We start from the raw sequence: 13448 nt of genomic DNA on the forward strand, positions 1-13448 counted from the left end.
GTTTGTTGCAATGGGAGGGGGGATGCGTTGTTGGCTGGAAAAGGAGAAGAAGATGGGGAAAACGGTGTGGAGAGAGCTGCTGTTTGGGGGGGCTGTGGCCGAAAGAGGTTGATGTGGGTGTGGTCGGCAAAGGGAGAAGGGGAGCTCTGGTTTCCTTACCAAGGGAAGGGAGGCGGCTTCAAGAAGATGAGAGGACAGGGAGGGGGCTGCCCCCGGTTTGGTTTTGAAAGAGAGGGAGCTATCCCTTGTTCCCGGCTGCCGAGGTGAAGAAGAAAATCAAAGGGGAGGGGCGGCCAGCCTCTGTAAACAGGGAAAGGGAGGCTTGCGGCCGCCCCTGCTCCCTCTGGTTTTTTCTCAATGGGAATGGGGGGCGCCGCTCCTTGCCAAAAAAAACAGGTTTAGGGTTAGGGTTTTCTTTTTTGTATTTTTCTGATGTTTCCAAAATTGACCCCCCCTTGAAAAAAATGTATAGCATGGTATTTATAGGAAAAGTTTTGCTAGGTTTTCAAACTAGTCCCTCAACTTTTCCTTTCCTTCTCTTTTCCTTTTTTTTTGTAAATTTTGATTTTTCTTATTTTTTGTATTTTTGAAAGCGAGCAAATATCAACATCGACTCAATGCGGAAAATCAATGATTTTAAAAATGACGCGTGAAAAGTTGAACGCGTTCCAAATGTCTTTGAAAATTTAAATTCTTTTGAGACGATGCTAAAAAATGCTAAAAACGATACAAATGTATAAAAAATGTATTTTTTGGATTTTCAATGTTTTTTCGCTAGTTTTGGATTTTTCAATTTTTATCAAAACATGGGTCAAAAATTGGGTAGCAACAGATGCCCCCTCTTTACAATGCTTACGAAGCAAAACTCCTCAATGTTTCGCATAGTAAGCTTTGTAAAGAAAAACTCTAAATGTTCCCTTTTTTTTGTGTGTGAGATCCCATCGGGCGATCTCCTTGAACCAAAACCAAAATCTGCGTGGTTGGGCTAACCTGAGATCTCGTCCGACGATCCCCTTTAACCAGAACCAATATCATGTGTGTGGTTGGGCTAACCTGAGATCCCGTCCGGCGATCCCCTTTAACCAGAACCAACATGAGATCCCATCTGGCGACCTCATTAAACCAAAACTAAAAAAATGTGTGTAACTCAGTCAACCTGAAATCCCATCTGGCGATTCCCTTTAACCAAAGCTACATGAGATCCCATCTGGCGACCTCACTAAATGGAACTAAAAAAATGTGTGTAACTCGGTCAACCTGAAATCCCATCTGGCGATTCCCTTTAACCAAAGCTACATGAGATCCCATCTGGCGACCTCACTAAATGGAACTAAAAAATGTGGTAGCTCGGTCAACCTGAAATCCCATCTGGCGATTCCCTTTAACCAAAGCTACATGAGATCCCATCTGGCGACCTCATTAAACCAAAACAAAGAATGTGGAACCAATGGTCTCATTATAATGGGTGACGAACCCAAGAAAAATGATGGTCTCATTGTACGGGTGACGAACCCAAGAAAAAATGATAGTCTCATTGTACGGGTGACGAACCCAGGAAAAATGATGGTCTCATTGTATGGGTGACGAACCCCAGAAAAATGATGGTCTCATTGTATGGGTGACGAACCCAAGAAAAATGATGGTCTCATTGTATGGGTGACGAACCCAAGAAAAATGATGGTCTCATTGTATGGGTGACGAACCCAAGAAAAAAATGATGGTCTCATTGTATGGGTGACGAACCCAAGAAAAATGATGGAAAACGGTCTCATTATGATGGGTGACCTACCCAAACGGAAAGAATGTGAAGTGCGGTCTCATTATAATGGGTGACCTACCCAGGTGGAAGATAGAAAAAATGTGAAGTGGTCGCGTTATAATGGGTGACCTACCCAGGTGGAAGATAGAAAAAATGTGAAGATAGAAAAAATGTGAAGTGGTCGCGTTATAATGGGTGACCTACCCAGATGGAAGATAGAAAAATGTGAAGTGGTCTCATTATTATGGGTGACCTACCCATGTGGAGGATAGAAAAAATGTGAAATGGTCTCATTGTTATGGGTGACCTACCCAACTGAAAGATGTGATGTGACAAGTGTGAAAAATGGGACTTACCTGGCGAAGTCCTGAAGGGATGGTAGAAGAAGGGCCGGAAAACTTGGTGCTTCTTGATAATTCTTGATCGCAGGGTTTGAAAACTCGATGCTTCCTGATTGTAAGGTTGATCTTTTCATTTCTTTGAGATTTTCCTAACAATAAGGTTTATCTCATCTTCTTCCCGTTTCAAGGTCACAACATGATTCTCTGTCATTATCAGCTCAATGATTCTCCTTTTTTGGTCCCCAATCTTGCTGAACTACATTGAGGATTTTTCTTGCAACAAAACAAAATAAAAAATATGTGTAATGTTTTAACGTTAGATGACATGCATGCATCCTTACCTGATGTGAAATATAGGTCCCCCCCTTCGATGATCCATCATCATAGGGTGCCTTTGTTTGCTAACCAAAGCCTTCTTTGCTCTTCCCATATACTGACTCATTCGTGTGTTAGCCTTCCACTCAAATGTAAGTGTAGTGCCCATCTCGGGCTGTCCACAACAATTACTGCTCTCGCTGTTTATCAAGCTTGACTCTGCCCCCAAGTGTGGTGTTGCTTGATTCATCGTGAAGGATTTTCTCTCCTGGATTCTTCTGAGAATTATCCTCTGATTGGTTGTGTGCATCATGCCAACCCATCAAGATTGTTAATCAGTCATGAACTTGCCTCTAGTTGAAACAATACTTTTCAAGTATATGTTATTACCAGCCTTTTTGGAACTGTCAGGTTATCCAGACATGGATCTCATACCTTGCAGTGAAAGACTCATCGTTGTATGCTCAATGTTCTTTCTCATGGATTCCTCTCAGCTTGTCAAATCAGATAGTGGAAAGAAATGCAGTGGCATCATCAATGATGTTCATTTTATCACCCATATTCATGCGATGAAGTGCGCCTTCGAGCTTCAAAACAAGATGGTCCCACAGTCAGTCTTGGTGAGTGCATCCTTCCAATATTCATTCCAATACAACTATGCGATAACATCGTTCAAAAGTCATAGCCATGTTGGAGATGATAATATGACGTTATCCTTCAAGTACAACATTGTTCCGCAATCAATCTTGGTGGTGTGCACATCTTTTCAATATTCATTCAAATACAACTGTATTCCCACATCGGTCGATAGCCATGTTTCAAAAGATGATGATATGAAGATTTCCTTCAAGTGTATCTTTGCTTTCCCGATTGTTGACGGGGTTCACTAGATCATGGACTATCTTTGAACAACATTGCCCCCAATATGATCTGAATGTGCTTGTTCATTGATTATCTTTCTTTGAACACCATTGTCTTCAGTACACTGATTCATCATTTAATCATCTTTCATTGCCCCCAGCTGATCTGAATACTGTTTGTTTTCCTACCCATGATCCACTGTATTGCCTCCAGGTGGTCAACTTTTCAAGGAGTGTCGAGAAATGTTGATGTCGTTCTTGTCAAGGATTTTGCAAATTCAATCGATGTTCTTCTTTGTTCGACAATCTTTCTTGTTCTGGAATCAAATCTCATATTTCAAAGGTCATGTCTATTCAAGTCTAATTGTTGAAATAAAATCAAAGAGATGTCTGTTTTTGAAAGTATTTTTTTTTAAATTCAAGCTTCTTTGGTCAAAGACCCAACACACTATTCAATGCAATCCTTTGATTATCTTGTATTTTGAAAACAGAAATGACCCGTTGTAAGACTAAAATGGTTTTTTTTTTTCATGGTTCTTTGTATCCATTTTAGACTCTGATTTCGGGTATATCTTTTGATGGTCTATGATGAGGTGACCTTCTGTGAATTTCAAGAAACAAAAGACTCAAGTCAAAACTTGAGGATTCATCAAGAAAGATTGTTGTTTTTTTTTTTTTTTTTAACACCAATTTTATCAACATGCATATTAACCAGTAACTTAATCCATGAAGCCACGACTCTTATGGAAAAAACTCTTCAAGTTTTGAGATCGCCATTTATCGGTTCAAATTGCTTACTTGATCAAAAAGGGCTTTTAAAAGCACGTAATGCAGGCTATGGTTCATGGCTATGAAAGAAAGGAATTTCAAAAGCTCAAAAGGTGTTTGAGGGTTTCAAAGCCCTAGGATCAATATCAACTATTCATCAACTTTTTTCTTATTGTCATTGTAGAGAAAGTGACATATAACCTTGTTAATATCAAATTCAGAATTCTCTTAACATAGGTCATAATGCTAATCCAACTTTTTCTCTGATGAATAATGAATCTAAAAATTTTGAAGACACTAAAGGCTTTATCCTAGACACACCAAAAGACATGAAACTTGATTTTTTTTTTTGGTGTTGACTTTTGGCATTTGTTGTGTCTTTCTTCCATTGAAACCTCTTTTGCCCCTCTTAGAATTGATAGGCATTCTCCTTCATTTCCACTTTTTTTTACTTTTACATAGCCTTTCTCAAAGTTTTCTTGGATGCCCTTCACTCTATGACTTTTTGTTCTAGCCCTTTCTCAATCATTGGGCTTTTATTCTAAGCCTGTCTTTTATCCATTAATCCTATCACTGTCTTCAAAATATCTCTCATTTGCCCCCAGTGTGGGGTGTGATCCTAGTCAGGGTTTTTTATGAAAGGAATATTCTATCCAGCTCAAAATGGGACTCAAGGGATATAATCTTTAGAAAGTGAAGGGATATCAAAGATGGCCTTTTCTCATTTCAAGCAATGGTCGGTTAGAACCGATAAATTTTGACCTCGTCCAGTGTAATGATTTGGACTTGTAAGAATCATGATTCACGAGTCCATAACAACTGAATCCACTACATGTCATTATGCATACTGCTAAAACTTAGTTATATGATGTGTGGTTCAGTTTCAGGAGGTATAAGTTCAAAATTGTTTCGTCACCTCATGTCATTTTCAAGCATCGAGTTATTTCTGCAATCAAAATACTTTTAATCTTCAGGATTGATTAATCTTAATCGCATGTTGGAGCTTGATCAAAATATTTTGTAAAAATACCCTTTGAAAGAAGCATCTCTTGATTTCAAAACAACAGGAAGACAAAGGAAAGACATGTTTCGTTCAAGGATGAGATGTGACCCCAAACAAAATGCAAGATGGCAAAAATTCCATAACAACATGATTGACAGTTCAACGCCCTTCTTGGATCAGCCTCTTTGGCAATATCTCTGTTTTGCCAAGCAATTCCGATCACTCGTCATTCTGAGGATGTTCTGGCGACAAAATGATCGATGACAAGCTCCTTCACAGATTGAGCTCGATTCTTGAAACTCTTGCATTTGTTGAACTGAAATGGTCGAGGACCCCACCATGACATCCCATCTCTTGTTTGGATTATACCACCTAGAAAATGGTGGTTGCATGGGATCTGTCAGAGTCAGGCAAAAGTCTGGAATCTGGCAGATGCTGGTAAATAAACCCACATGGCAAAGGAATGTCTATCTTTGGCAAAGACATTGGAGTAGTTGGTGCTTTGAGCGAGACTTGACTAGGCAAAATAACTGAGGTTTCTCAATCGAGAGTCATCTTCTGATTCAACTCTCTTCACAATTCTGGAATCCATGACAAAACCTTCAATCCTTCACATCTTCACAGCTAGCTTAATTCTTTCGATGATCTTCACAACATCATGTCATTCTTCCAATGTTGTTGTGGTCGTTTGTGGATTGTTGGAAACCTTCCAACAGCTAGGTAATCTTGCGAGCGCATAGAATCATGCAGCGCTATCAATGTCAATGTGTTAAATGATGCATTGTTTTTTTTTTTTTTTTTTGGGTTTTTTTTCTCTTTTTTTTTTTTAACATCTTGTGCCGCTGAACTGGAATTGAGCTAACAGTTGGGGTAACGTCAAAGAAGGCTAACACACCATGCACAGAAGGCTAGCAATTATTTGGTGCCATTGAAAGATGTGGAGGCGATGAATAATTAACAATGCAACTGAACAAGAACAGAGGTTGTCATTAGTTGATGACTGAAGGCATTGCTGCGATTATTCATGACTGAAAAAGAAGAGGTGCAACTTCCATCGGACATGGACAAACAGTGTTCCCACAGAAAATCGTGCAAACATTCTCTTTCCATTTGATGCTCAACACTTGTTCAGGGAGATCTGAGTCTAGCTACTTCACCTTTGATGCTCTTAACTTCCCTTTGATAACGAGCCTCTCTGACCCCTTTCTTTATTATCCATCTTTTCATTCCAATGTAGTAAACCTTGGATAGGGGAACCTATTTTCAACTTGGTACATGCATGATAAATGTATGAACATGTAAACTATATGAAGAACTCGCCCTTCGAGGGGTGACAATATGGTCGTAACTCTCGTATGATGAAACAAAAATCTTGATTCTTGCCCAAACTCTACAATGAAAATTTTCTGAGTGACGGCCATTGGGTCACCCACAAGTCTTGAGTTCAAGATGCTTCAAGAAGGGTTTGCCCTGATGCAAATAAAAATAGCACATACAACCTAAGGACAGGTTCTATTCACTATGTGAACATGGGTAGGTTCTCTACCTGGTCTCAAAAGGGTCTCATATCTGCCCAGTGACGTTCTTCGTAAAGACAGTATGGGGGCGTTGCAAGGAATAGTTAAGGTACGTCTACCCACCATTACCAAGCAGGCACTCAGATATGAGTTCGGCTTTTCACGCATCTGAACCCTGACCAATAGTCATAGGGCAGATCGCTAATTCACCACCTAACTTAGAAGCTTGTGTGTGCTTTAAAAAATAAATACAGGTGATGCATGCAACAATTCTAAAAATACATGGATAAAACAAAAATAAAACAATACAAAAATGCAAAAACTTAAACACATCAAATACACAAAGCTTAGTCCAATATTGTCAGAAACAGTACCTTCCCCAGTGGAGTCGCCATTCTGTCGCACGTCAGAAAAGCCGCGCGGCATCGGCTGGCGATTTTCTCGTTGTTGTTTGATTTGCTTGAATTGGTTCGTTGGAGTCGCCACCTAGTATTTAATTAAAGGTTACTAGGAAACCTGGATATACTGGTCTTGTTAGAGATTCGCGGGTAAGGGACTGGTTGTGGTTAAGGAAGGTATTCGCACCCCTAACACACCCTACCTGAGGTAAGCTGCTTCGTGACTTTGATGTGTTAAAGAAGTTTTAATAATTGTCTTTTCATCGGATATTAGAAATACAACTTACATGTAAGTTAATAAATCTTGACCGTGATCCAATCAAAATATTAAATTCTTCTTTAATCTTTGCAATTTTATTTATATAAAAAAATAATACATAAAACAAATACAAACACACACATACACTTTCACTATATCTTTTCTTTTCTTTTTTTCTTTTCCCTTTTTCTTTTCTTTTCTTTTTTCTTTTACATCCACATTACAAATTATAAAAATTCAACAACTAAACAAACATTACATCAAACACTATAGAAATTACAAAACAGACCCCCACAGATCCTTTACAGTGCAGGGAAGCCTTTTGGACCCGTATGAACAGTGGTGGCGCGTCTTCCCACGCGCCACCGTCACTGGCGGCGCGTGGGTTCACGCGCCGCCGCACAAAACTTGGAAGCCGGGTGGATCTGGCTCAGTTTCATCTCCTCTTCCCTTCTCTGCTGGTGGTGACAACGCCGTTACCTGCAAAACACCCAAAACGCAACAAGCAAGTCTGTTTCTCTCCTTAGATCTGTTTCTTCCTCTTTCGGATCTGCTTCTCTCTTTCTTCAGATGGCAGATCCGTTGTGAGGGGGGGAGGCCACTGTGTTAGGCCGCGATGGTGTGCAGGCGCTGCTGGAGGAAGGAGGCGGACCGATTTGGGTTCTGTGGGCGCAGCTGTACCGGGTTTGTTCGTTGACCCGGAGAGGGAGGCCGTTGGGTCGGCTGAGAGAGGAGAGGAGCCTGGTGAGGGGGCGGCCGGCTTGATCTCGGCGAGCTGGGGCTGTTGAAGCTGTGGTGAAGATCTGTTTGAGGAGAGGGTCTTGGCTGGGCGTCTGCTGTGAGCGGCTGGAGGAGCAGAGGAGGAAGTGGCCTTGTGGGGGGAGCTGTGAGGGTGGTCTCTTGTGGGTGCTCCGGTTTGTTGCAATGGGAGGGGGGATGCGTTGTTGGCTGGAAAAGGAGAAGAAGATGGGGAAAACGGTGTGGAGAGAGCTGCTGTTTGGGGGGGCTGTGGCCGAAAGAGGTTGATGTGGGTGTGGTCGGCAAAGGGAGAAGGGGAGCTCTGGTTTCCTTACCAAGGGAAGGGAGGCGGCTTCAAGAAGATGAGAGGACAGGGAGGGGGCTGCCCCCGGTTTGGTTTTGAAAGAGAGGGAGCTATCCCTTGTTCCCGGCTGCCGAGGTGAAGAAGAAAATCAAAGGGGAGGGGCGGCCAGCCTCTGTAAACAGGGAAAGGGAGGCTTGCGGCCGCCCCTGCTCCCTCTGGTTTTTTCTCAATGGGAATGGGGGGCGCCGCTCCTTGCCAAAAAAAACAGGTTTAGGGTTAGGGTTTTCTTTTTTGTATTTTTCTGATGTTTCCAAAATTGACCCCCCCTTGAAAAAAATGTATAGCATGGTATTTATAGGAAAAGTTTTGCTAGGTTTTCAAACTAGTCCCTCAACTTTTCCTTTCCTTCTCTTTTCCTTTTTTTTTGTAAATTTTGATTTTTCTTATTTTTTGTATTTTTGAAAGCGAGCAAATATCAACATCGACTCAATGCGGAAAATCAATGATTTTAAAAATGACGCGTGAAAAGTTGAACGCGTTCCAAATGTCTTTGAAAATTTAAATTCTTTTGAGACGATGCTAAAAAATGCTAAAAACGATACAAATGTATAAAAAATGTATTTTTTGGATTTTCAATGTTTTTTCGCTAGTTTTGGATTTTTCAATTTTTATCAAAACATGGGTCAAAAATTAGGTAGCAACAATGAGTTACTCTAACGTGTGAACCCTTTGTCCAATAATTCTTATAGTTGAATCTTCAACTCAACTAATTCAACGAGCGCCATCCTATAAAGTGACTGAGCTATAGGAGAAGTTTCGGGTAATAAGTCAATGAAAACCTCCACTTCCCTTCTTGGGGACAATCCTGACAATTCTTTCAAAAATACATCCAGAAATTTTCTCACTATCAAGAGGTCTAACAATTGAGCTTTTCCCCTTTTTGTCTTTAAGACATAAGCAATATAAGTTTTACATCCCTTTTTCATCATTTTTCTAGCCGTCATAACCGAAATAATGCTATTTGGTATAAATTTCTATCCTCTTTAAACACCACTATCTTACCCTTATACTTCTTGAGGGTCACTATTTTCGCAAAGCAATCCATTTAGGCTTTATACCTATCCAGCCAATCTATTCCTAAAATTAAATCTAAGTCATAGAGTTTTAAGGGTAGTAAATCTACCTCCATAACTAAGCCTCACCATAACATTAACCTCTCTATACATATATTCAACACTTACTGCTTTCCCTAGAGGCATACTAATAACAAAACCTGGTTTTACCTTAACTGTTTTACACTTAATTTACTTTCAAATCTCTTTGCCATAAAAGAATATGTGGCATTAGGATCAAGTAAAGCAAAAAATTGCTAAGAATCTAAATGTAGGGTACATGTCACAACATCCGAAGTAGCCTTAACATCCTTTTGTATTATATAGAATACCCTACCCTGAGTCCTGTCACCTGATGCTCCGGGATGATTTTTGTACCACTAACCCCTGATTGTGCATGTCTCATTGGTCTATCAACAATGAAAGATTGTTATTGGCTCCTAACCTACTGTCACTGGCTCTGTGCAAACTCGATCCTCCTAGGGCAATTTCTTCTAAAATGACCTTGTCTTCTACAATAATAATAACTCTGACCTATATAAGGGTAGTTCTTCCATCTATGCTCTCTTCGATAAATATAACATTGTCTAGGTATGACAGAACAGTTCTTAGGATGTCTCTTCCCAGACCGATCACAGTGGGGGTATGTCTTCTGCTCTAGAGTCCCCCCAATAAGACCATCATATGAGTATGACTACCCTTTGGTAAGTCTCATTCCTGAACTTTGAGTGGACCTAAATGCTGATCCTCTTTTGTTTTTTGAATTTCTAAATTAACCTTTGCCCTTTTTAGAAAAAAAAGGTTAGCTGGATATCTGCTTAACATCTTTTCGCTTGCTCAGACTCACCTGGTCCTTTTTCATACAAGCCTTCAAGGCCTCAGCTGTTTCCACTAGTTCCCTAGTTGTCCCAAACTTTAAGGGTAGCAATGCTTGTTTTAACTCTTGTCGCAACTCATCACGTAGTTTCTCAATTAATTATTGCTCTATAGGAATATGATGCGAGGCAAACATTGAGAGGTCATAGAACCTCCTTTTATAGTTAAGTACTGACATATCACTTTGTGTTAAGGCCAAAAACTCTTGCCCCTTCACCTTTTGATGATATGATGGGTAAAACTAGTTTTCAAACTGCACCCTAAACTCAGCCTATGTTCAAGACCTCACAAGTCTTCTAAATCGCAATGTATCCCACCAAGATCGTGCTCTGTCTGCTAGTAAATGAGTGGCACAATTCACTCTCAAATCCTCCACCACCCAAATATGTTCCATAATGTATTATACTATATGGTAGCCACCTGCCTACAATCTCAACATCTAATTCTCTTGCAAATGACTTGCAACTCAACTCTCGCATGCTCTTTACTACCCGAACCAGTGTAACCACACTGTACACTGGTGCAGAGAAACTGGTGGTACCTGCGCTGCTAGTGGTACTGAGGGTGCCAGTATTGGCATATAAGGCATCGCCTCCATCACTGCCCTCATAATCTAGGCTATAAATGCCAGATCGGTATATGGTGTAGGGGTTACCGCTGGCACCGCTGCTATCAGAGGAGGCACTTCTCTTGGATAAGGTGTTGTATGTATATAGGAGGCTGAATCCCCCAAGAAATTCTCTTTCTCTCTCTCTAAACCAAGATCTTGACCCCGTCTCTATACTGAAGAGAGATCTGTCATCGCACCTTGCCTTGTGCACAACATCTTGGAACAATTTAATACTTATTAAATCTCAATTTAACTCCTGAACCTCGACCAGAGCTTATCACTATAACAATCTCTGATCTTTATACTTAACTTACAAATAAGGATATCATAATTCAATTCAAGATTAGGGTGAATTTTTTTTTTATTTTTTACCATAATTTTGACAGAGTTTTCCTTTATATTTCAGTACCAAGTTATCGACATCAAATAAAAAATTATTATTTAATCATTCTGGACACAATCATTTTAAACTCTTATTCTATTCAACAAGATTTCAAATTTATTTCTACATTTCAAAGATCTCATTAATATTCTCCATATTCAACATAGAAACTAGTAAATAATGAATTAGCACGTGTTTGATAGTATGATGTAATTATTTTTATAAAAATATTTTTTTAAAATGCTATTAATATTTAAATATAAATTTTTTTTTTAAAAAAAATATTCCATTAAAGAGGCTCTAGATTATATAAAAAGAGTCGTACATCTGACCCAAAAAGATGCGAGGCTAAAAATGGGTTCAGGCCCATCAATACTTTTGACAGGGACTAGACTCGGTCCATGGTTCAGTCTATCTACCACGTACACCTTTCCTTTTTTGCCGTCTCTCTCTCTACGATTTCTCGCTCGCCTGCTCGCTTTTCTTTTCTTTCTCCATGATTTTCTCACTCTAGATTCTCGATATCTCTTCTTCTCACTCTAAATCAAAGCAGGATCTCTTATTTAACGGATCGCATATCGATTCGGATCGATTGATCAGCGGTGTTAATTGATTTTGGTCAAATTAGGTTTGAATTGCACTGATAAACGGTCTACAGAAGCTAGGGTTTTTCTTTTCTTTTTTCTTTTCCATTTTTTTTGGCCTTGTTTGGATCTAGGGTTTTTGAATTGGTGAATTAATTGAGGGGAAGTGTGAGTTAGGATTAAGGGTTGATGGTACTCGAAGGGGAAAATGCAAGGCTATGCTGCATGGGCGGGAAGTTGAGGAGGAGAGGAAAAAGGATCGTATTCGGCACATGTTGACTGCTCCCATACGTGTTAACAACAATTCAGTTGTAGCTGCTCCCGATTTTGTTTCTTCTCCTTCTCCTTCTTCTTTGTCATCTCCAGCCGATTCTTTTTACAAGGTACTCCTTTTCTCTTGGGCTTTTTTTTTCTGTTATTTTTTGGGTTTTTGTCTCGATCATGGAGTCTATGTTATACGGCTTCCAATGATGAATAATTGGGGAAATCACTACCTTCGTTGACAAAAGAGGAAGATATTATTTGTCTGACATAGGAATTGTAGGAATTGGCCCAGATTTTCTTTGATTTCGGTTAACGTGGAGATATTACAGCTCAGTTGGTATTGGGTTCGCTAAGTTGGCTTTTGGAGACTGATTTTGTGTTGCCACATGATATTGGTGCTTAAATTGGGTTCTCGGGGCAGTTTTTGTTTTATGTTTTTTTCCCGTATTTATGAATTTTTTCAGTAGCAAGTTTGGGTTTGGTTTGTGTATAGATATTTGTCATTTAGCTTTCTGCTGTAGTTGAAGGTTGCATGAGGTTATGGAATTTGAATTTCACTTGCTTTCTTGTGATTGTTGACCGAACAATGAGCTTTGTTACTTTTTCGCTGTGCAAAGTGTAAATCCGAATGATTTATCTCTCCTGATGATCACATGCTTTAATGATTCTGTATGTTGCTTCCTTTTCTGATTGATGGCTCGGTTTACCATTGTTGATATATTAATGCTTAATCAAGTACTCAATGAATGGAATGAGAAAAAAGGACTAGCAAGCGGCGATCTTTAATCCATGAAGTTCATAATGATATCCTTATTATGATAGGAGTGGCCAATTAATGATATTCCATTCAGCAATTATTTATTCTGTCAAAATGCATGCTAAATTTTTTTCTATGTTAGCAGAACATTTACTGAAGTTATTGGTATGAAGATTGACTTTTAGTAAGTTACCTAAAGTGCCCTGTCACTTATTCCCCCTTTAACAGGATGGACGCAAGATCAGTGTTGGAGACTGTGCTTTGTTCAAACCGCCTCAGGATTCCCCTCCTTTCATAGGAATAATTCAAAGACTGACTACTGGTAAAGAGAACAAGTTAAAGTTAGGTGTGAATTGGCTTTATCGGCCTGCTGACATAAAGCTTGGCAAATGCATCCTTTTGGAAGCTGCGCCAAACGAAGTATTCTTTTCATTTCACAAGGATGAAATTCCTGCTGCATCACTACTCCATCCGTGTAAAGTTGCCTTCCTTCCAAAAGGTGTTGAACTTCCATCAGGGATTTGCTCATTTGTTTGCCGGCGAGTTTATGACACTACAAACAAGTGTTTATGGTGGCTAACTGATCAGGATTATATTAATG

General features: G+C 39.7%; 1 protein-coding gene across 5 annotated transcripts in view; it reads left to right on the top strand.

The window, feature by feature from the left end:
• The window catches only part of LOC7458023 (uncharacterized), a 39829-nt gene that overhangs the window by 20517 nt on the left and 5864 nt on the right, over nt 1-13448 (top strand). For 3 of the 5 annotated variants that reach the window (XR_002977013.2, XR_002977012.2, XM_002317991.4), the window contains exons 1-2: nt 11664-12209; nt 13076-13447. Coding sequence is in view for 2 of the 5 variants with exons in the window: in XM_002317991.4 (XP_002318027.2) it covers nt 12045-12209; nt 13076-13447 (537 nt within the window). In the remaining 3 variants the exon portion in view is untranslated. Of the gene's footprint in view, nt 1-11662; nt 12210-13075; nt 13448 lie in introns of those variants that run through there. The other 2 variants (XR_008056940.1, XM_052445862.1) reach the window with 2 other exon arrangements.

The sequence above is a fragment of the Populus trichocarpa genome, chromosome 12, assembly GCF_000002775.5.
Source record: "Populus trichocarpa isolate Nisqually-1 chromosome 12, P.trichocarpa_v4.1, whole genome shotgun sequence".
Classification (NCBI taxonomy): Eukaryota; Viridiplantae; Streptophyta; class Magnoliopsida; order Malpighiales; family Salicaceae; genus Populus; species Populus trichocarpa.